Below are 24,649 nucleotides of genomic sequence, written 5' to 3' on the forward strand. Positions count from 1 at the left end.
AATAGAGAGAACTCCTTAACATGTTATACTTACATACTTAATGGGAGAGATCCCTGCTGTAATGTAATTACTTCTTGACACACATTATTCTAATTTTGGCATTTTTGTACTTTCCCCCCCTCTAATATGAAAAGATCCTCCCATCAGTCTGCTTACCTAGCTTGAATTTCTTCTAGAACAATTAATAGGCTAGAGGTTACCTTGAGCTTCAATCCATTTACTCTTTCTGTTTTTCCTCTGTTACTATTGTTTGTTTGGTTTCATTGTTTTAGAAAGAATGTCACATTGTCCAGGGCTGACCTTGAACTTATTGGATAGCCAAGGATAAAGTCCTGATTTTCCTGCCTCCACCTCCAGAGCGTCAAGAGTAATGCACAGGCTACTGTGCCTGAACTACTCTTTTTACTTTGTTTATTTTTGAGATTGTAATTTAACTACAATATGCCATTCTTCTCTTTTCTCCCTCCAAACCCTTCCATATACTGCCCCCCAATAGTTCTTTCTTGGGTGATTACATTTAGCAATATAGACTTGAACTTCATCTATGTGTTATTGGATTTTATCCTTCTTTCTGTCTGCATTTCTCTAGCCTCAAACTTTTCTTTATGGTTATCACTCATACGTAAGTGTTGATGTGCTCTCCCCTGTCCTGTTGTATTGTCACACCAGAGTGATACTTGTCATATTATAGCTTGTTGATGTTTAAAGAGGACATGATGAAGGAATTAGTGAGTTGCCAAGTGTTCATATACCATGTCTCCGAATATGCAAAGAGAGTTCATATGCAAATATGACATCTTTTGTAGAGTCCTTTGAGATTGCTTTCCAACAGCATGAATAAAATGTTACTTTTATTTTTTTATTTATTACTTTATTTTTTATTTTCCATGAGTTTATGATTTATATAAAAATGCACTGTTTTCTAACCTTCATAATTGTAAAATACTTAAAGCAGGACTTTCAAATAAAATCATGCCATAATTAGAAAGTTGATTGCATGTCTTTATAAGGTGAATAATTCCTCATTAGATGTTAATAGTGACAAATGATAGTGATATTCTGAACTAACAACATTTCCTAATGTTTCTTGTATCTAATGGATTATACTGATATAAAAATACAATGTGTGGATATTGTAAGTACAGATGATTGTAATACATTTATGCCTATGTAGATTGGGATTTTAACAGTTTCACAGACAAATCTGTAAGTACCTAAATGAACATATACACAAAAAAATCTGTGGCAAAACCATTTTTCTGTATGCTAAGCAGGTAAGGCCAGACTTGATGCTTTCTAAACTATAGTATGATGGAGTGATCGAAGTATTGAGATTCCAAAAGCTGAGTTTCTAGCCACACCTTTGCTGCTAATTCAAGTGATTTGAAAGAGTTGTTGTTACTTCTAGAATGTATGTCCTGTTAAGGCAAGGCTTTCTTGCTGGGCTTGTGACTAAATCACCAGCATCTAGGAGAGACTGGGCCCGGAATAAATACTGAACAGTCAGTGCATGGGTTACCTTTCTGCTTATTTATAACCTCCATAAACATAATACAGTAATCCCTCCTGCTCTTATATTCTAAATTAACATTAAGTTCTTATGAATTTGAACAAGGCAGATTCAAAGCTGAAATTGTTTATTTAGCTTCCACCCAAGTGTTTCTAAGGCTCTTTCCAATGGCGTTCTTTTCATTGACATTTGTTAATATAAATGAGTCACTGGTTGGTGTCAGTTCTTTGGCTGGCTTCCATAAAAAAAAAAGCTTCAAAATTATAAAAGCATTATTCAAGTTTACAGGATTGGGTAAATATAAAAGTTTAATAACTTACCTCTCAAATGTAATATTTTTTTTCTTTGTCCAGAGTTTGTAGCATGTACAACCTGGAAACTAGTGAGTTTAAAACCATTCTAGAAATACCCTATAGTTATATCCTGCTTTCAGAAAGGTAATCCATGCACTGACTGTTCAGTATTTATTCCTCAGTTTAAAATTGGAACAAATTAGAGTTGTAATACGGCTCATCAATTAGGAATTCACACTCCTCTTCTAGAAGACCCGAGTTCAGCTCCCAATACCTGTATCCTCACAACTGTCACTAAATCCAGTTCCAGAGAATCGAACGCCTTCCTCTGACCTCCATGAGTACTGCACTTGGGTGACACATATACTCAAACACATACATGCATAAAACATTTGTAAGTGAAAGTAAATCAATAACGATTGTTCATTTCTAAAGCTTTTTCTTTACATTCTACAAACAAATATGTAACAAATGCTAAATATTTAAACCTATGTTTATATAGTTTAACCTGTGTTTAGGTGATGAAAAAAAAAAAAGCTCAGGTATGGGAAGTCAACAACTTGGTCACTGGGATAGCCAGACCCCCATGGAGTCCTGAGATCTGTGGCAACAGAGTCTCTGGGCCAGAGTCAACACCATCATCCAGAAAGCTAAAGAGAAACTCAAGGACCTGCGAGCTACTGTAAGAACAACCATCTCTGCACCACCAGCCCCCATGTGCTCAGGCTCTCCAATGCTGTGTCCAGGACATCGTACAATATGGAAAGCCACTGCGACTCCACGCCATCACTATCTGTGTTCTTACTCTGTCCAGTGTTTATTTCATAGCACCTATTGCCAGCGACGATATATCTTTGCTGTTGTCGTCTTCTCTTGTACAATGTACAAACTACAATGTAATCTTGATGGTAGCAGAACATTTATTTATTTTAATATGTTTCTAGCACCTCGAATGGAGTATGACCATAGGAAATTCTTTGTAAGCAATTACTGTTTGAAGGATGAATGGAGGGATGAAAAAATCACACTAACTCAAGATTCCCACTACTAACTCTCTTAACAGTTTTTTCTCCAGCTCCCAATAAAGCCTTACCATTTACAGTCTTCCCTGGGGTACTATTTCAGTAAAAACTGGTACTCTACCCTGGCCCTATTGCCTCACAAGCCTTTGGCAAAAAATCATCATAATTCCACTTTTCTTGATACTTTGATAATACAGACCAAACATCATTCATCTAAAGTGCCTGGGTACAGAAGTGGTTCAGTGAACCTGAATGATATATATATATATATATATATCACTGTGGTCTTTACAAATATATAATTAGATGTTAGGGGTGGGACTCAAATCTAAACATGAAATTTATTCATGTTTCATATACATTCTACCCATAGCCTGGAAACTTTAATATAATACTTTAAACATTTTTTAAGAAGTTCAAACATGCATACAGTATATATTGATCACATTTGCCCCATACCTCTCCCCATATCTCACTCCCACGCCTTTCCAAATTCATGTTTTCTCTCTATTTTTTTTATAGCCCACTGACTCTTCTTTGTGCTGTTCATATGCTCACAGTGTGGGCTATCCTCTGGAGTGTGATGGACATACCAGGGGTACATTCTTAAAGAAAACTGACTTTCCCTATCCCAGAACACCTTTTAGTTTTCCTATATTTTGACTACAACCCATCACATGAAGAATGTTTGCTTGTGACATATCAGCACCCAAAAAGTTTGGAACTTCTGAGGTAGTTCTTATTTGAATTTTTGGATTAGAATATTTAACTGTATACCCATCGGTTTCTCCTATCTCTGAAGCATAATTTAACCAGTACGTAGGCATGAATGAAAAACACTCCAACAGCACACTGATTTCTTCAATGAATTACACCTAAGAAGTAGGCATAGTATATACACAAATAAATTCCAACAGCATTTTACAGTGGTCATGAATGAAGTTCATTCCCTGGGTAAGAACACATGTTCCACAAAAGCAAGTCACATGAGAAAGACAAGAGACCCAAAGGGGAGTGGAGAGAAAAGCACTCCTGAGTCTCAGGTGGGAAAACTGGAGCATTTCTGGGAGTGTTGGTAGCACTGGAAGAGCCCCATCCTTTCTGGAAGGGCAATTTAGAAATTGCATTGGAGATCACTAGCATTTTAGTTTGTAGGAATTTATTGTGTAAAAACTTCCTTATCATAATTGGAATGTCCATAAGGGAAGACATAGTTTAGTTTGAAATCTGCCTTGCTATCTCATACAGCCATGCCATCATTTTAGTATGTAATACTGAATGGAAGGAGAAAGTTGCACACTAGACTGTGTAATGTCCCATTGTTGAGTTTAAAAGCACCCTTCTAGATGAGAGGGATGGCAGTGAGCAGCACTCAAGTACCACCTGCACTCCTGGGTGCTGATTTAACTGCAAAACAATAGCAATAAGATGGAAGTTTTATGATGGATAAGGCATAAGAAAAGAAGAATAATAGAGTAGGACAAGGAGATAAAGACTATCTTCAATGTTTCCTTTTTCTGTAATACTTGAAGACTTTGTAATGTACATACTTTGGCTTTAGCAAAAATAGCAATAAGAAGGTGAACAGTAAAAATGTCATAAACCCACAAAAAGAATCTATGAAAATATATAGAGCATTAAGTCTATTATATATTTGATTATATAATTTGTAAAAGAGACACAATGACCAAAATGAGAGGGTAAAATTTAACCCTTTATATGATATGTTTAAGAATGTACATAAGTATCCGCACTTGTTAAAGACAGTGGCAAGTGAAAATTTTATGTACGTATGTATGCATATTTTGTATATAGAAAGTATTTGCATTTTTCTAATGTGTTTTAAATAATAAAACACAAAAAGGTTAAGCAGAAATGTGTATAAAATGTGTCTGTGGGAAAAAAGCTTAGTAGTTTGTCTTACCTGTTGGCATTGATTGTATGTATAATCAAATAAACATTTTAGACGTCCACTGTCATGCTGTGAGTACAATACTGGCTAATGCATTGCACAGGACTCAAAGACATTGTTCTGAATTTAGTTTATAAACAAGTGAAAGGAGCCCAGTGTGGGGGCACATGTGTATAATTCCAGCATGTGGCAGTTGAAGCAGGAAGTTTGGGAGCTCAAAGCTGGCTGGGGCCACCTAGGGAGGACCAAACCGACTTGGGCCACATAACAAGACGATCTCTTAGAAAAAATAAAATGAAAATGATGAACTAGTATACAGTACGAATGGATACCTATTTCCCCCAAAAAATGGCAGGCAGGTCATCTGGCTGAATCAGTCTGCTGGAGAGAGAGTCATGCTTCCTTAGGATGAAGGTAATTTACACCTGTTCTAACTAACTCAGTAACCCATACACCATCCCAGATGAGATAACATAAATTTAGGTGCTGAAAAACCATCAGAGAAACTGAAGAATTACTGTTTATTAATATGAAAGTTAGTGATACACGGAAGCTCCAATGATACAGGGTTTTTCATTTTGGGAAGTCTCCCCGTGTTTATAGGACGTGGCCCCCTCTTTCGGTCTACTTCCACACAGTTGTACTGTTCCACATTGGGAGTCACCTGTTAAATTGCTTGGTATTATTTTCCATCTAACAATCCAGTGTCAGATCCATTATATTATTATTATTATTATTATTATTATTATTATTATTATTATTATTATTGCATTGAAGTTGCCATAGCCATACTACATAGTTCACGTCTGTTCACAGAGACTGGCCATCCCAGGAGCTGTGGGCTGTCCTACCTGCTGTTAACCTCTCAACAGAGGAACTCTTCGGGAAGAGATTTAATGAAGCGAATTATTCTCTTAGGCCACGGCTGTCCCTATTGAACTTTCAATGCTAATGAAAAGCACCTGTTGCTTTTTGCAGAGCCGCTTGATATTCAGGGGAAAACTGGGTAAATAACACGTGGTGCTTGTTTCCATTTTCTCCCATCAGAGTCGGGCCACAAGAAGTTAAAAAGTACCATCCAGCGAAGTACGGAGACGGGGATGGCGGCTGAAATGCGGAAGATGGTCAGACAACCAAGCCGAGAGTCCACGGACGGCAGCATCAACAGTTACAGCTCGGAGGGAAAGTAAGTGGCGTCTGGCTGCCTGTGGCCTCGGGATACGGACTGTTCGGGATTTCCTACTGCGTCACTCACGCCCGTAACCAGAAGTTTCACCATCTGTTTCAAACCTGACATCCTATAAACACCTGCCGACATGTCCCTGCACCTGCTCTAATCTGTCAAAGCAATAAATCGAGGTCCTTCACTGAGCAGGTAGTATAGAAATGCCACATTTAAAGAATTCTTTCCTATAGGAAACGGACGGCCGAGCTCCGCCACCAGAAGTTGAATGAAAATTTAGAAGTGAGAAGCTGATTTCTAATTCTCCAGTTTCTCGCCAAACTATTCTGAGCTGTATGATGCTGTGAACACGACGTATTTTTACATAGAAGGGCTTACATTTTCCTGTTTTTAAAATACCACTAATTCATTTTTACCCCAGCATGAAGAAAAAAAAACAAAAAACACGGGTTCAATCTACCTCATTTTTCTAAGTAAAGCCTTTTAGTTCTAAAATTGGTTAATTCTGAAAGCATATAAGAATGTTTTTTTAATTTGTGAGAATTTTTACTAAATTGTGTGGTTACTTAACAAAATCTGCATATTCCTATGTTTAAGAACTTTGGGGTTAAAACTAAACTCTTTCAGAGGAAATGCTCCTTCCAAGTAATCATATGCTTTAGTCACTAACGTTTAGTGGGGTTACAAGAGATGAACCACTTACACGTTTTTCATAAAACCACTCAAATCTGAATAAATTATGTTCTGCACGATAGCTTCACAGATAAAGCATGCCCAGAACCTACATAAGGGCAGAAAGAAAGAACTGGTTTCTGAAGGTTGTCCTCTGACCTTTATACACAGCCATGGCATGTACATGCCTGTATACACACAAACACACACACACACACACCTTACATCACACATGCACACTCACAATAATAAATACAAATTTTCAAACTTGAAGACATTAAATGTTTTCTTTGTAAATGAGTTTTATTGCCTATAATATGTATTAAATATATTAGCAGTTGTTTAAAAATTTTACATTCATGTCATTTAATGCTCACAAATAAACATATGAAGTTAGTGACATTAAATTATAAACACCTAGAACAGCTGACATACTAAAAATTATTAGAGAGGCCTCCTGAATGAGGCCTTGAAGTGAGGTTGTAAACCTCTTCTCAATCAGTATTGAGCCTCATATGCTTGGCTCATAGGTAACATAAATAAACAGTAAACCAACTGCCAACTGGGGTATGTCTGCTGCTCAGAACTACTAAAAAAAGAACTACCCAGAAGAGAAGTCTAAATTGTTTTTGTTCTCATTTGTTCGCTGTAGCTTAATATTTCCTGGAGTTCGAGTCGGACCCGACAGCCAGTTCAGTGACTTTCTTGACGGACTGGGGCCAGCTCAGCTTGTTGGCCGCCAAACCCTCGCCACCCCTGCCATGGGTAAGGATTAGTTCTCTGCAGTTTTATAGTTGACAAGGTCATTTAATGTTGTATAATGGTTTTACAAATGAAAGAAGTATTAACTACCCTCAAACCTAAGGCATAAATGACATTGAAGGAACACAACACAGTTGTATGTTAAGATTCACAAGACACAAGCTTAAAAGGTAAAAAAAACAAAATCAGCAATGAATGCGTGAAAGAAGTGTGGCTATGTCGCTTCATGACGGATGAGGCAGGATCCATGTCAAACCCATAGCTAATTGTCTACCTGAAAGCCAGAATCCTAGAGAAGATGGATGCCTCTCGGGAGCCTTGATTTGGGGTTTCTCTTCCACTGGAGGAAGTTTTTTTTTTTCTTATAAGGGGTGGAGGTCAAGAATTTCAGACACGCTGATGACCCACCCTTCTCCTGGTTCAGATTAAATGGTCTGTCTCTACGTTGAAAATATAGGCAAGCTGGATGTAAATAGAAGGATCACTAGAAATGGGGAATTATAATTACCTAAGTTATTCATTGAATGGACCAGAGATTGCACACTGTTTATAGAAATAAAAGTAAATCATTTCTGAAAAAAATAAAACCATGATAACATAGTTTTCTGAAAACAATATTGTAAATACAATCGCCAGATATCAAGCCCAGGTGACAGGCAGAGAGGAAAAGGAAGACATTTCTTTTAAATGCAGAAGCAGTAGAAAATAGAAGCCAAATAAAACTGAGTTCACATATTTCAAGTTAAACGGGTAGGAAATTAGAGAGAGAGAGAGAGAGAGAGAGAGAGAGAGAGAGAGAGAGAAAGAGAGAGGGAGGTCAGGTTAAGGGCAAAGGACCCTACTTCTCAGCACCTGTATTGTGAGGCTAGTTCGGCAGCTCCAAGGGACCCAGTACCTTCTTATGGGCTCACAGATCGCAAGGCACACCTAACCATAATCCCCACACAGGGCACGCCCACATACACAAAATAAAAATAAACCTTTCAAAGACTGTGTGACTCAAGGAGCTAAAAGAATAAATTTGAGAAGTATATCAAATAATGAAAAGTTAGTTTAAAAAAAAACTCTGATTTTTCTAGAACTAAAAAATTGTAATTAATTTAAGAATTGAAAGATTGCATTATTTAAGCAAAGCTAGGAAGAAATTGATTAACTGGAGGATAAGCCATAAGAGGGTATCCAGAACTAATTGAAGAAACAGAAGAATGAAATCTATAAATAGGAAGATAAGTGAAAAAAAAAACAGTTCTAATATGTGTATAATCATTATTCCAGCACAAGGGAAAAGAGTATATGGGAGAAGCCACATTTTAAAATTCAGTTATCAAAAAAATTCCCAAAATTAAGTCTGTTTTTAATTGAAAATAGATTCTTGGGGGATATGGGGATGCAGGGTAGCTTGGTAAAGAGGACTGGGGGGGGGATCTGTGGATGGTATGTGGAGTGAGTAGAAAATATCTTAATAAAGAAAATGAAAATGAAAAAAAGATAAAAATAATGAACTTATGGCTAAAAAATTAAAAAAAGAAAATAGATTCTTCTTTCATATAATACATCTCAACCACGGTTTCCCCTCTTAGCCCATACTTTCAAAAGTCTCCACAAACTCAAACAACACAAATCCAGTAATATTAAAAGTAATCATAACACAACCAACTTTTTTTTCTCGAAAATGCATGGCTGATTTAATGCATGGCTGAAAAAGAATGTAATTAACCACATTAATCAAGAAAGAAAATACCCATGTTAACATGTAGAAGCATGTTTAATGAAATTCCATATTAATTCCCAGTTTTAAAAAACAATTTGGGAATTTAAAAAAAGAGCATTCTTAGTCTGGTAGCTTTACAAAATACACATCATACTTGTCCCCAACATTTAAAACCCATACAGTGCTGGTAGAAGTTTGATGCCAGAACATCACTGACTAGGATAATTATTGGTGGCATCTAGCAAAAATAAAAATGTATATACACTGTGACTCAATAATCCAACTTCTAGGAATATATTTTCAGGAACTTCTTTGTAGCATTCTTTGTAATACCTTGTGTCTGACACGAGGTAGAAAGCGAAGACCAACACCTGAATTTAATCTCTGACACCAGAAGTGCACACACCTACAGAGACAGACAGACAGACAGACACACACACACACACACACACACACACACACACACACACACACACCCCAAAATATGTTTCCAGAATAGAAGAAATTGCTAAGTGGTACCATTTGTACAAACATTTAATATACAGAATTTTATTTAAGATAAAGTTATCAAGTTATCAAAAATTCCACCTACCAAAAAAGGTGTATGAAGAAATAGAAAGTCAGAGTATTCCCAAGTAAAACTGTAAGCATTATTACTCAATATTACCCTCCTCTAAAATCTTGGGGAAATAGTTCCAAATAGTTTTAGAGATGAATTTGAAAACCATAAACACATGAGACTTGAAAATTCTGAAACAAATACTTCCAAGATATAAAAAGAAGAGATTTATGTCTAACTCAGTCTAGGTGATATTGTCGGTTGTTATATCAAGATATGTTTGAACTACAAAAATCCCATTTCCCTAGGTATCAGAGATGGTCCTTTCATCATCATTTTGGCAAAAATTACCCATTTCTAAACTAATATCAGTGAGTGCGAGAAACAGGAAGACATTCTGTTGATAGCACACATAGGCACAGACTTTTTAAAGGACACTTTGCAATATATGTGGAAGCTTTGAATGTCCAGCAGATGGGCACAGCTTTTATAAAGGACATTTGGTGACATGTGTGGGCATTTTGACTGTTCAAATGGTTAGATCTGTAAACTTAAAATCTGGAAATGTATTATTCAAGAAGTAACCAACAAGCTGGGCAGCAGTGGCACAAGCCTTTAATCCCAGCACTCGGGAGGCAGAGCCAGGCGGATCTCTGTGAGTTTGAGGCCAGCCTGGTCTACAGAGCAAGATCCAGGACAGGCACAAAAAACTACACAGAGTAACCCTGTCTCAAAAAAAAAAAAAAAAAAAAAGAAAGGAAGGAAGGAAGGAAGGAAGGAAGGAAGGAAGGAAGGAAGAAAGAAAGAGAGAAAAGAAAAAGAAATAACCAACAAAGTATTTGACAATTCTTATAAAATTATCCATTATAGTTCAAATTGCAGCAATTTGAATAACCTTTATTTCCATCCACAGAAGATTCCTTAAATAGGTAAAAATTCTGTCCATTTGGTGGTCTATAGTATCAATAAAACAAAAATACATTGTCATGTAGACAAGATTTATTAGGTTGTCGTTGTAGTTAGCCAAATTATACCAGTGACTTTTTCTCAACATCAAAATCCAGACAATTGCAACTTGCCATTGCTAAGTAGATATGGTAAGTGACATAAGAGCAAGAAGACTTCACCAGAGTCATACATCCTGTAAACACTTAATTTTGTGGTTAGTAACTCTTTTTTCAGTTAGTGTGCAAATCTCTAAAGATGGATTAGGGAACCATTGAGATGGCTCAGTGAATAAAGAAAGGTAATTGCTGTTCAACTCAAGACCTGGATTCAACTCCAAGACCCACATGGTAGAAGGAGAAAAACAAACCTGGCAAGCTGTCCTGTGATTTACACACACACACACACACACACACACACACACACACACACACACACACCATGCACACACATCAAAAATTAAATAAATGTTATAGAAATTAAAAGTGTATTAGTACCAGAGCAAAATTTGAAAGAAAGAAAAAAAACTTTAAAAAATTTGATTTGGAAATTGAGAAAGAAAAGTGGAATTGAAAAGCATGTGCATGTCAGCATTCATTAGCCATCACAGAAATAATCCTTCAGCATCTGGCAAAGTTCCTCCACCTATGTTCCTTGTCTCCTGACTTGAGTAGAAGCTGAGATTCTGTTTTGTCTCCACTTTCAGGTGATATCCAAATCGGGATGGAGGATAAAAAGGGCCAGTTGGAAGTTGAAGTTATCAGAGCCCGGAGCCTTACCCAAAAACCTGGCTCCAAGTCTACCCCTGGTAAGGAAAAGTAGCACTGATTTGGACAGGGCTCTTTTAAGGTGTATTGATTTTAACAGTTATGTGTATATTGATTTGCCTGCCAATCTGTACATCCATGCAGTGTCATAGGGGCCAGAAGACGGCATTAGACCTCCTGAAACAGGAGTTACAGACTGTTGTGAGGTGCCATGTGGGTGCTAGGAACTGATCCTGGATCCTCTGCAAGAGTAGTATATGCTCACTATTGAGCCATCTCTCCAGCTCCTGGTCAAGACTTAAATATGGAAAACTTTGAAAATTTTTTGTTACATTTGGGTTTATGTTTGATCTTAGCCAAAAGGGTGAAAATAATGCATTTGAATCTTACATGCTTGATTTTGCTTTTTGGTTTTCTTTGAATTTATAAAATTTGATCTGGGTTTTCTTTTCACAGTTATTTATTGGAAAGTACTAGGAAAATGCTGTTGTTTTTCAAAAATATAATTGTTGCAGTTCTTATGCTAAATAGTTTTACTGCCTATCTAAAAGCACAAAAGAAAAAAAACAATGAGGTTTAAGATGTGAACCTGCACTGTGATGCCAGCCCTGACTCACGTAAATATGTCATGACCACAGTGTGGGCATTTTCTTGAAATGCAGAAAGACACAGCAGTAGTGATGTGTGTGTGTGGATAGTAAGGAGTAGAATATTTAGAGTGATGGGAATATACATATGGTAAGAATCTCCAAGTCTCCAATAAGATATCAACTAATAAAAAGAGAGTTAGTTCAAGCAATACATTCTGACGTGTCTCCTCACCTTTGTTTAGCACCCTATGTGAAAGTATACCTTTTGGAAAATGGAGCCTGTATTGCCAAAAAGAAGACAAGAATTGCACGGAAAACTCTTGACCCTTTGTATCAGCAGTCCCTTGTGTTTGATGAAAGTCCGCAGGGTAAAGTTCTTCAGGTCAGTGAGACTTTGCTTGTTATGATATGATAATGATGATATCTATTAGCCCAACTAAAGATATGGATAGATAGCACTGAAGAAAATCAGTTCAGTAAAACCTAACTTATTCATGCCCTTGGCTAGAAAGAAACTGGCCAATTTATAATACAGTGTCTATAGTATTAGCAATACCTGATGTACATAGTGGAAGGAAACAAAATTTAATGTCTTTCCCTCTCCCTCCTTGTCTCTATCCTCTCCAAACCTTGACCTTTTGGTCATATTTTTTCTCTTCATACCTAGCCATAATGAAGGTAGATGATATAGAGTAAGTAGGTAATGTTGGTGGTAAGTAGGTGGATGATAGATGGAAAGATGATGAGAGATTATAGATAGATGATAGGTAGGTAGATAGATGATAGATAGATAGATAGATAGATAGATAGATAGATAGATAGATAGATGATAGACATAGATTAGATAGTTAATAGGTAGATAGATACACAGAGAGATACCATGGCAAAAATGATAAAAACAATTGATTGGTTGTTACTCAATATCAGACATGAGCTATAAAATGGAAGAACATAGGAAAAAGAGAACTGAGACCAGCAAACAGCTGTTGTCAGGCACTTCCACGCATACCCCTTTTAAAGCTTCTAATGATTTTGTTCCCTAAATATCATTATTTCTATGGTAAAAATTGTATTTTAGGATCACAGAAATTAAGTAGTTTGTCAGTGTAACAGTGCATTGAGAAAGTGGGGTTCAGCAGGTGAGTAGTTCACAACCAAACTTTTATAGATGACCCCGGGATTAGAACAGAGACCCCAAAAGTGTGTGTGATGGAAGACTTGTCTGACACCAGTGTAGTTAATAGTAATAAGTGTCTGTGAGCTCACTTGCTCGCTACTCATCTGATCAAATCAAACTCTTGAGCAAATCCTCAGGAGATACTGCCTTCAATTATTTCTCCATCTGCCCATGCACTACCAAGTCTGCAGTGTAAAAGAAGGATGCATGCTTTCATTCTGTTTGCGAAAGCCACTGAAAATGTATTTCACTGGATCCTCAGTCAGACTACTTGCTTTGCCCTCCTAGATATACAGATTTTAATTTTTGTATGTCTAGAGCCTTGCCATTGTTTGTTAGACAAAAGTCCCACAAGGGCAGTGCTGATTTATGTATTAAAAACACATGTGTAGACATTTGTTTGCATGTTTTCTCTTAGATGTTCTTGTTTCTTTTTTTTTTTTTTTTTTTTTTTTTTTTTTTTTTTGGTTTTTCGAGACAGGGTTTCTCTGTGTAGCTTTGCGCCTTTCCTGGGACTCACTTGGTAGCCCAGGCTGGCCTTGAACTCACAAAGATCCGCCTGGCTCTGCCTCCCGAGTGCTGGGATTAAAGGCGTGCGCCACCACCGCCCGGCAATGTTCTTGTTTCTTAACCTTTACCTACACCATGCTTTTGCAGAATGGGAGATGTGAGCCCCTCACATGTGGAAAAAGGAAGTTCAAATTACATTGCATTTCTGTCTACAGGTGATCGTCTGGGGTGACTACGGAAGAATGGACCACAAATGCTTTATGGGTGTGGCTCAAATCTTGTTGGAAGAACTTGATCTGTCCAGCATGGTGATTGGATGGTATAAATTGTTCCCTCCGTCATCACTGGTGGATCCCACACTCACTCCCCTGACCCGTCGGGCTTCCCAGTCATCTCTGGAGAGTTCATCTGGGCCTCCCTGCATCCGATCATAGTAAACTCTTATCCTTCCAACCAAACTTCACATTTCAGGATAATTATCAGAAACCAGATATTTCATGATCAAGAGTATTGTTGGAGACAGACAATCAACTTGTGTTTTGCCTGTAGTAGTTTTTCCGATGTGTCCCAATTGTTGTTTAAAACATGGCTTCATATGACAGAACAAGGCAGTCGTTCAAATTACAGTAAGAAGAGGCGTGCTAGTGAGAGTCACTGATGCTTCTAGCAAATAGGAAAGAGGGAACGTCAAGTTCACACACACACACACACACCAAATAGAACAAACTGGAAACTCTCACTCTGTGAAAAGTTGTACTTCACACGTTTCTGCACAGACCACAAGCAGGGTGATTTCCCTGGTGTTTAGGGTTGTTTAGTTCTTACGTGTGCGTTAGTTATTTGTGTGCTGTTCGCTGGTTCTTTTTTTCTCCTCTCGTCTTTGCTTCTTCGTCTTCACGGCTTTTGTTATTTCCACCAGTTTTTCATTTTTGGGGCTTTGTTTTTCTTTGCTTTGTCATCACGGGGTTAGTGGTGATAACAGAGGCCCTTCCTTTCTTTTTCCAAAAGCACCAAAAAGAGGGCTGAAGCAGTTTCTGTAGCATCCCCCCCATCCCACCCAAAGTTTTCAAAAGCTGGGCGAAGGGAAGCCAGGGAAGGGTATCACTGGCAGTCAGTTTACAGCTCTTCCAAGTCTTGTATGTGGAACCACCCACACCCCCAGAAAAACAAAATTTCACCTTCCAAACTAGTTGTCACAGAATCACTTTTCCACTGAAGAGCGTATCTGTTTGCATTCCAGATAATTTGTTTATGTTTTCCGTTGTTGACGTGGAAGAGTTTCAAGTTGATCTACAGCTAATGCTGGGGATGAAGGCTAACCACATAACAGCACTTTGGAAACCCTTTTTGCAATGCCTTTTACTTCCAGATAACAAAAGAAAAAAGTGCTCATGTGTAGGAACCATACTCTCAACTTCTTAAAATGGTGACTAAGAGTGGATTTGAGCCTAAGACACTTTCAGCTATGCCCAGGCTTCTCAGCCATGCCTCAGTGTAGACTCTCCCATCTGCCCTGGAAGGAGCATGGTATGAGCTGTTTAATATTGCACTGGAAATTCCAGTTAATATACTCTGCACTAAACTAATGTTTTTTATTGGATTTTAATTTATATTTCTTTAAGGTCAATGCAAGCACAAAGCTTGATATTTTTAATGCACAATATCTTACTTTGGGGAAAGAAAAAGAATACAGTCAAATTCCAATGTGCATATTCCTCATTTGGGTTTTCTTGGCCTTGGATTTCCCTTGTGACTGTATGTGTATGTGCTGCAGGCGCCTGATCCTGCAGCTGCATCGATATGCTGTCCCTCCTTTTATGAGTCATTCAACTTTTGTGACTTCACAGTTAGAGCAGCATGACTTGGAGCTGTTCAAAGCTGCATGCACATTTTGTATAAAAAAATATGAAAAAGAGAGAAAAAAAAGCAAAGAGACAAAAGGTTATTTAATAATGTATGTTAGCTCCACATAGGCCAGCTTGTATGTTGCATGTACTTGTACAGTTTGCTCGTTAATTAATATACTGAAATAATCAAGAAATCTAAGCCATCCATTTTTGTTATAGGCATTTTGCAGGTTTTAGCCAGACTCGGTATGTGGGTCTGGTGTGAAATGTCTATAGATGGACTTTATTTTTTACCCTCTGGAAAAACGTGATGTAGTACGGACCAAATTCCTTCTAATCAATCTTTTGGTGTAGATTCCTCCTGTGGGGCTGTAACACGTGTAGACACTGTGTAGACACTAGGTTTTAATCCATAGACATACTGCCTGCACAAAGTGAATTATTCATTATTATTTACACATGTCAGAATTTCCTGCCCATCGTTCCACGGGGCACAGATTGACCACCACTCACCATGCTGTGCAGGAAGAAGCGAGGCAATTGGTGCACTTCCGCTAGATTCCGTTCTGTCTTAGTGGCCAACAATCAGCCGATTATAATTGGGTGGCACCTTTCTATTTTGACCACTTGTCTTAACACTCCCCTGTGCTTTTCAATGAACCTCCCACTCATGTATGTAAACATGTTTAATAAAATTTACTTTTCATGTCAGTCGGTAGCCATCTGTGTTCTATGTTTTGCCAGCTTTCCATTGTGGGTTCTTTGGTGCAAAATGAGAGCCAGTTGATGGGAAAGGGAGGCTGGGGTTTGCTGTCTGCTGCGGGCATTTGATTGACCTGTCACTGCACTATATATGTCTTAACTTATGACCTGAAAGGTACTTTGCATTACATATGAGTATTCACTTTGTCAGCCTGTCTAAGTGAGCACATGACTATACTTCTGAAAAGTGGCATTATTAAAAACAATAAATCTCAGTAAGAATCAAATGAAGGTTGTTTTTCTGCTGCTGTTTGACTGTGCTAATAAAAGAGGCAACTCTGTTGTCCAGTTAACAAATCATTTCAAGTTATATGACATATTGAATTATCAATTCTTGCGCCTCTTGTCATAGTGTCTTGACCTTCTCTCAGTCCTTTTCTTCTAGCCCATTACCTACCTTATAGGACCTTGCTTAAAATAGGCTGACTTGAAATAAACTAAGTCTGCATTGACTCGGTCACCAAAATACCATCTTCATTACTCGTGTAAGTCAACTTGTGTGTTAAAAGAGGCAACATCACCTTTCTTAACTTCTTTTTTTAGCCTATACTGGCATCAACTTAATAAGGAAAAATAAGCACTGTGGTATTAATATCATATCTGACACAGACAAGCAACTTAAGATGTGATACCAAGCCAGGCGACGGTAGCACATGTCTTTAATCCCAGCACTCGGGAGGCAGAACCAGGCAGATCTCTGTGAGTTCGAGGCCAGCCTGGTCTACAGAGCAAGATCCAGAGCAGGCACCAAAACTACACGGAGAAACCCTGTCTTGAAAAACAAAACAAAAAAAAAAAAATGTGACACCAGCAGTTTGTAATTTTAAAATAATTGTGTGGCTTTTTGCTCACTGAGTGGTCTCATTGATTGGCCTACAAAAGATGAAGTTATTTATTATATGAGGTTGAGAGGAGGCTAAAGCTGTGTTCAGATCCATTTACAACAAACTATCAGTGAAGCTGTTTCATGTGTCTTCATTAACATATGGCTGGATGAGGGCAGAGGACAAACCTGCCGTAGACACCAGAGGCAGCTGTAGGTAGTTTTAGGATTCTTTGTCTAGACCAGAAGAGAAAATAAATCTCTCCTTTCAAGTTAGAAAAAGCTATGAAGTCTTATCATTTCATGGTCTACAGTGATGGAAAAGGGGGCCATGAATTTGAAAGAGAGTTGGGGAGCAAATTAGAATGTTTGGAGGGATGAAAGAGAAGGGAGAGATGATGTAATTGTATAATAATTTCAAAAAGTAAAAAAAAAAATATCTAAGCATTTGTAGGAGCACTCTTGCTAAGATTTCATGGTTTCATGCTGGCTTTCTTAAAATTTCAGACTGAGATATATGATTTGATAATACTTAGTGAATAGTTAGGGCTTAAGTTATAAAATTAAATATTTGGAATGCAAAAATAAAAAGAAAAAAGAAAAAGAAATGTCCTTACCTCAAAGGGTTCCCTTCTATTAAAAGAAATGATTGCATAAACAGTCAATCAAGATAGCAACTGATTTGAATATAAAGGGATCTCATGGCACTGTGCTGGATTCTCACATACATTCTATAAGTACTGTTATGACTCCTGATTGATACAGCAAGCTCCATAGCTTAGATCCACTAACAACAGGAAAAGATGCTGCTGATTGGGAAAGAGATCAGACAATATCCAAACTCAGACAAACTCAGGGTCCAACCACAGTAAGCAATTCTTTCCTTAGCTGGTTCGTGTCCCACACTGACTGCACTTGACCTAGATCTGTGTTTTCCCAGGTGGGAAGGACCAGTTCATTCTTCTTTGAAGCAATTCCTGTCCATCTTTGGTCTCCTACATGCAGTTTCAGTGACTGCAGTTACCACGGGGGCAATGAGAGAAACAGCCCCTTTCAAAGGCTTCTCTTCTCTGAACTGTCCCCATCCACCTGTGCTCGGTGCTTGCATTTTGCAGCTTCATGAGTATATGCATCACCTAGGGCTCTTGGGAATCGTCTTAGTGATGGAGATAAACCAAAGCTGACCCTAGCTAGACTCCAGACTTATTCTTAGTTTTAAACTTAAATTGGTTTTTCAGTACCCTTACCTGATTTGTCTCTAAATCCAGCAATGTTTCCTCAATTCTGCATCAGTCATAAATCTACATTATGGAATTGAATTGATCATTCTAGAACCTTGGATCTGTAGAGCTTCAAGGTGCTTCACAGGACCTAAAATCTAAGTTATTTCCTCCCCAACAAATTCAGTGACTGTTCTTCCATTTACAGGGTGACATCTCCTCAGGCTCAGAAGTCATCAGGGCTTTTAACAGCATCCCCTCTTTACACAGTATTTCCATCCATTCAGAGGAAACAAAAATACTACTTCTGAAAACTAAACCAAGCCTGATCAATTGGGACCAGTTTAATTGTGTGTGTGTGTGTGTGTGTGTGTGTGTGTGTGTGTGTGTGTGTGTGTTAGATATAAAGTCACAGATTAACCACAACACAGCAACACTTTAGTGGCTTCAACACCCCACTTTGACCATTTGACAGATCATCCAGACCAAAGAAAATAAATAAACAGAAACAATGAAATTGAATGGCACCATAAATCAAACAGACAGAGACATTTACAGAATATTCTATCCAAACACTACAGAACACACATTCTTCTCAGCAGCCCATGGAGCTTTCTCTCAAGTTGATCACATATTGAGACAGAAAACAAGCCTTAACAAACATAGAAAAACTGAGAAAAAATCCTTTTATTTTATCTGACCATAATGAAAGAGAAACTACAGAAAATACCCAAAGTCATGGCAATTAAACAATACATGATTGAATCATTAATGTGTCGTTGGTAAAAATCAAGCTAGAAATGAAAATTCCTAGAAGTGAATGAAAGTTAAAATACAACATACCAAAACATGTAAGATACAATGAAGGTAGTAGTATGAGGGAAGTTTATGGTTCTGAATACAGACATGAAAAGGTCAGGGACTTTCTCAAATGATTTACTGATATAGCTTAAGGCATGGGAAACCAAACCCAAAAGCAGCAGATGGAGAGAAATAATTAAGATCATAGCAGAAATTAGTGAAAGAAAAATTAAAAATTAAAGGAACAAATCAAAGGAAAAGTTAGTTACTTTAAATATTAACATTTTTATTAACCTCATAGTCAAAATAGCTAGAATAGCTAAAGAAGACCCAAATTAATGAAATTAGAGATGAATTAGGGAGACATTATGATGGGTATCAATGAAATTCAAAATATCTGTAGGGCATACATGAGAAACCTATGTCAAATTGGAAAATACTAAATTGGAAAAAGGAGTAAATTCATTTCTAGGTGAATATAACTCTTAGCCAAAGTTAAAACTTGAACAGGATGACACCAGTAGATATACAAACATGGAAGGGGGAAATCCTATGCGGCATCAATCCTGGACAAAGAACCACAGGCAATTAAAGAGTGCTGAGGGTAGGAGAACCAGACTTTTCTATGGAAGAGATCACCAACTTGTTATTTAACACCAAATGGTCAGCCCTAAAATCATATATATATATAGATGCATATACAAAATCATAATACAAATTGATTAGGTTGTATTTTATATATTTAGAAGTGTGTGTGAGGTGTGTGTGTGTGTGTGTGTGTATATGTGTGTGTGTGTGTGTGTGTGTGTAACAACTGAAGAAGTAGAGGTCATGAATTTGAGTGAGAACAAGGGCTTATGGTGCATGGGAAGGGCTAGAGAGAAGAAAGGGAAGGGGAAGGATGTAGTTACAGTTTAATTTCCAAAAATAAAAAAATGAGATAAAAATTTAAGCAGATCTATAGCAAACAATGAACTTGAAGCAGTAATTAAAAAAAACAAAACAAGCTAACTAAAAAGAAAAGGTCCAGGTCCTTTGCCAGGCAAGATGTGCATTCTGGTGTAATTGTGGCATAACTGTTGGGAGGGTAACCAGCCACATTCTAATTAAATACGTGGCTTGCTCTAGAGGAGGGAATTCATACATGGTACCAAACCAAGCCAAAAGTCCATAAATTATATGTCTTTCAACTTTGATCAAAGAAGCTTCTTCACACAATGGTCAGCAGGCAGTACTGAGGTCCATTAACCAGTCAAAATGTTAAAATAAGTGAATGTTGAGGCTCAGCCCTAAATGGGACATTACTATCACTCCTCCCTAAGACTCGGGGGACATCATGGAAGTGACGAAAAGAACACGGAAGCTAGAAGATCGGAGGAATGCTCTGAAATGCTGTCTTCCACACATGACATAATCATTGCACTCAAATACTTATAGCACCTGTGGTTACCTGCCTGCACACAGCTGCACACAATCAAATCAGTCGGTATTTCAGTACAGATGGGAGAGGGAATCTCCACCTCGTCTGAGGAACTGTTGGCACTTGATGGCTACTGAGACAGAGAAAGTCATATTTCTTGAGGGATGTGGCCCCTGGTAGGTTGCCCATGTTCTGGAGGATGGCTCTACTCCCGTATGCAGGCTGGCAGCACTAATTGTACTCAGTGTGGTATAAAAAGAAAAAAAGGAAGACACAGATATGGAAGGTAGAATATTAGGGGTATTGGTGGGAGTAGGAGAAGTATGCATGTGGGATGTGATCAAAATGCACATTATGTGCATCAAATTGTCAAAAAACTGAAAATATTAAAAAAAAATCCCAGGTCTTGAGAAGTCACTGCAGAATTCTCGCAACCTTTGAATCAGAACTAACTAACACCATAACTTATCAAATAATCCCATAAAATAGAGAAGGGAGGAAACCTTCTGAATGCTTTTCTGAAAAAAAGTATCTTCATGCCAAAATCAGATATGGACATAACAAACAGAGAAAGTTATACACTCATCTTCCTATTGAACATAGATACAAAAGTTTTCAATAAAATAATTGGAAACTAAAAACAAAAACATATCAAGAAAACTATTTATCATGATCAAATTGATTGTTTTCCAGAGATACAGGGATGGTTTGACATAGATACATCAATAAGTAAAATTCATAATATAAATGGATTTAAGAAAAAAGTCACATGATCATGTCAGTACATTCAGGAAAGTCTTTGACCAAATCTACTATTATCTTCATGATAAAAGCCTTGAGAGGCTAAGGGTGGAGGCAACTACCACAGAAGATGGGTGGAAAGAATTTAAGAGCTGGAAAATAGAAAGTAGTACTGTGAAGAGCTGGAGAGCTGTTTTCTGAACACAAAATACCTGTACAACCTTGAACTCACAGCAGCAATGGCTGTCTTCACAAGGCTGTACTGATCAACATTCCATCATGGAGGATATGGGGGTTATGAGGCCAGACCACTTCCTTGGGAACTATAGACATATAATTATTGAGAGATTTAGGCAGGGCGCAAGAATCATGTTCCTCACTGATATCCACAGGAAAATTGTTCAAGTAAATCAACTCCCAGCCATGCTCATGCAAATAACCCCAATCAAGTGCAGTGGGCCACAAACACAAAGGCATGAAAATAGGATGGCTGTTTGTTGGAAAGAAGAGGGTATTTGGTAGGAGGGCAAAGTAGGTAAGAGAGGATAATAGAGGAGAATACGATCACAGTACATTACAGATATGTGCAATGAAATATTAAAAAAATTATAAGGAGACAAGTAATAATATGGCTGTGTGTAATGATGTTTGCATGAGTTGGCCTTATTCAGGTTATTCTAATTCACTGAATGGACGAAGCCTTCAGATTTTAGAAGTTTTTCATCGTGTTTCAAATGCCATAAGCATTTGTTTACAATCATAGCTGATTCTCTGTCAGTTGCTCCAGTATGGGCAGTCTCATTTGCACATAGACACATAATGATCACCAGTACAGTGAATCAGGTCTCCACTGCTAAGAGAATTTCCAGTTTGTGCCTCTCCTTGCCTCCTCTCCAAACTCCTCAAAAGTGGCCTTTTCCTTCCTGCATCCAGACCCTCACCTGCTGCTCACTGGTTTCTCCAACTTAAGGTTGTCAGAACTAACACATGGTACTCAATTAAATATGAATTAAACAAACAGGACATGATTACAATGAAAGTTTTTGATTGCTTGTCTATCTGAAATTAAAATGTAACAGGAAATCGAGTGTTTTTATTTGTTAACTTTGGCAACCTATCTGTATCATCATCCCAATATTTTGCTGAAATATTCTCCACAATGATAATTAACCACCCAAAATTCCAACAACCTTTTTTTTTTCAGTAACCTTGTCTACTATTGAATATTTCCTCCTCATAAATTTGCTTCTCTTGATGGTTGTATTTCTCTAACTCCCAACGAGACTGGATTTTGTTCTGAAGTCTCCACTCCCAATAAAACTGAATGTCCTTCTATTGCCAAGTTGCTTTGCAGTGTGTCTAGAATAAGCAGGGCCCATTTCCCTGTCTCACTGAATTTGTACTTGGGCCCATGGTGTGTGTCAAGGAGTTAGTGGTCATCACATAGGGAGAAGCCTCTCTCCAACCTGTGGCATTTCGTGGGAAGTTACTGATCTGTTAGCATTGTCCTTGAGCAAGAGACACATGGAGTGGATTTACACCTAACTGCCAAGCTAAGACAAAATAGAAACTTTTGTCAGGACCACAGATTGGGAGATTTTTTTAGAGCATCTTCACAGCAAACATGCTGTATTGTACCATCCTTCATGGTCAGCCCCTCTTCATCAGCAACCTCTACGTGTAACTATTGAGCTGGGTACAAAGTATAAGACATATCTGTAGCATTCCTTTACTTTGTTCATTCTCCATGTTTCTGACCTATTCCTGTTTTGTTTTTCTTTCTTTCCATGACGTTATCCTTCAAGTGCTATCTCCTTAGTTAGTATCACTGTACATTCAACTAATATGTCTGAGCTCCAAACCAAACCTACAATACCTGTTCTGGTGATCCAGCTCCTCAAATCAAACAGATTTAAAAAGCTAGTAACCACTATAACCCCAAACCATTTTATTTGGTAGTATTTACTTCACAAGTTTCAAAATATAATGATGGGCCACACAGTAATATTTTTGTCAACAATGGACTGCATTTAGGATAGTAAGAACCATCTAATCAGGTGTGAATTAAATGTATTGTTACTCTGTATTGTTTAGCAATTGCCTACATCTCAATCATTAAGCCACATGTGTTTGATTTATTCTTGAAATTGATGATGAAGCTAGTGAGAGCATAAATAAGGAAAGTTGGGGTCAGAGGGTGATGTGGGGTGGAATATTTGTTTAACTATGCAAAGATGTGCTACATTTGTATGTTGCAGAATATTTGCTTAACTATGTAAATATGTGTTGCTGTTTTATCCTGAATGCCTAAGGGCCCTGATTGGTCTAATAAAAAGCTGAATAGCCAGTGGTGAGAGAGGAGGTATATATGGAACTTCCAGGCAGGGAGAGTAAGTAGGAGGAAGAATTTAGGTTGGAGTCAGGGGTGGGCGGAGAAAAGGAGGTGCCAGGGAGATAACCAGGGGCCTGACAGCCAGTCATGGAGAAAGCAGGAAGCAGGGCATAAAGAATGAAAAAAGGTAAAAAGCCCAGGAGCAAAACATAGATGAAGAGAATCAGGTTAAGTTAAGTTATAAGAGCTAGTGAGACAAGCTTAAGCTAAGGCCCAGCATTCATAATTAATAATAAATCTCTGTGTCTTCATTCAGGAGCTGGTTGGCAGCCCAAGAAAAATCCAGCTGCAGCCATGAAAGCCTGTTGTGCTTAGACACATGGGCCAAGATGGCTAATGCTGGATATTGGGGTTGAGGAGCTTAGACTCGGCACAAAAATGGCTGACAATGAATGGGGAAACCCCCCCCCAAAGTAAATAATTATATAACCTGTTATCTAACTATTTGGAGTGGAATGACACTTCTGTGTGAGTTTTACATAAATATGGCTTTGAGGTCAGGAGCATGACTCATATTTGGAGCCTTTGGATTCGCTAGGCCTGTATGTCTACTTCCAAATAACCTGTATGCTGGCCTTCCTGTTTGTTATGCCTGCCTGTGGGCAGCCCACATGTGCTGGTCAACATAGGAGTATTTGACAGAGGTTGCCTTCTGTGTGGTGTCCCTCATCACAAGTATGTCTTATCTTCCTGTGACTTCTCACAATCCCTTCAACCAATTGGTCTATGGTGTTCTTCCTCATCTTGCTGAGCATTGGAACTTGGACCTCACAAAAGTTCATGAGAAATTGGAGGTGCATAGTTTCCATTCTTAATTTGTTCATCAGAGTCTTTTGAGTACTTTAGGTTAGTAAATCACCAAGTAATAATACATATAAAGGAAATGAAAAGCTTCCATACCCAGAAACTAAACAAACCTGTGAATTAGCCTGAGTTCTGAGAGTGGTGTGGGAAAACTATAAAGGCTTTCCTAAAGAAATAAAATATGTGTTGAGAACCTTATCATAGGGGGAATCTTGCAGTGGAAGAA

At 37.9% G+C, this 24,649-nt stretch overlaps 1 protein-coding gene across 50 annotated transcripts in view; it reads left to right on the forward strand.

Annotated features, from left to right (window-relative positions):
- Window positions 1–16,522, forward strand: part of Rims1 (regulating synaptic membrane exocytosis 1) — a 494,312-nt gene extending 477,790 nt beyond the window's left edge. For all 50 annotated transcript variants that reach the window (XM_052745291.1, XM_052745292.1, XM_052745293.1 and 47 more), the window contains 5 exons: window positions 5,785–5,923; window positions 7,245–7,357; window positions 11,276–11,377; window positions 12,169–12,308; window positions 13,829–16,522. In XM_052745291.1, coding sequence (XP_052601251.1) covers window positions 5,785–5,923; window positions 7,245–7,357; window positions 11,276–11,377; window positions 12,169–12,308; window positions 13,829–14,047 — 713 coding nt within the window. In that variant the 3' untranslated portion in view covers window positions 14,048–16,522. The remainder of the gene's footprint in view (window positions 1–5,784; window positions 5,924–7,244; window positions 7,358–11,275; window positions 11,378–12,168; window positions 12,309–13,828) is intronic.
- Window positions 16,523–24,649: the final 8,127 nt, after the last annotated feature.

This window comes from Peromyscus californicus, unplaced genomic scaffold (assembly GCF_007827085.1).
Source record: "Peromyscus californicus insignis strain IS unplaced genomic scaffold, ASM782708v3 Scaffold_19__1_contigs__length_69161282, whole genome shotgun sequence".
Taxonomy (NCBI): domain Eukaryota; kingdom Metazoa; phylum Chordata; class Mammalia; order Rodentia; family Cricetidae; genus Peromyscus; species Peromyscus californicus.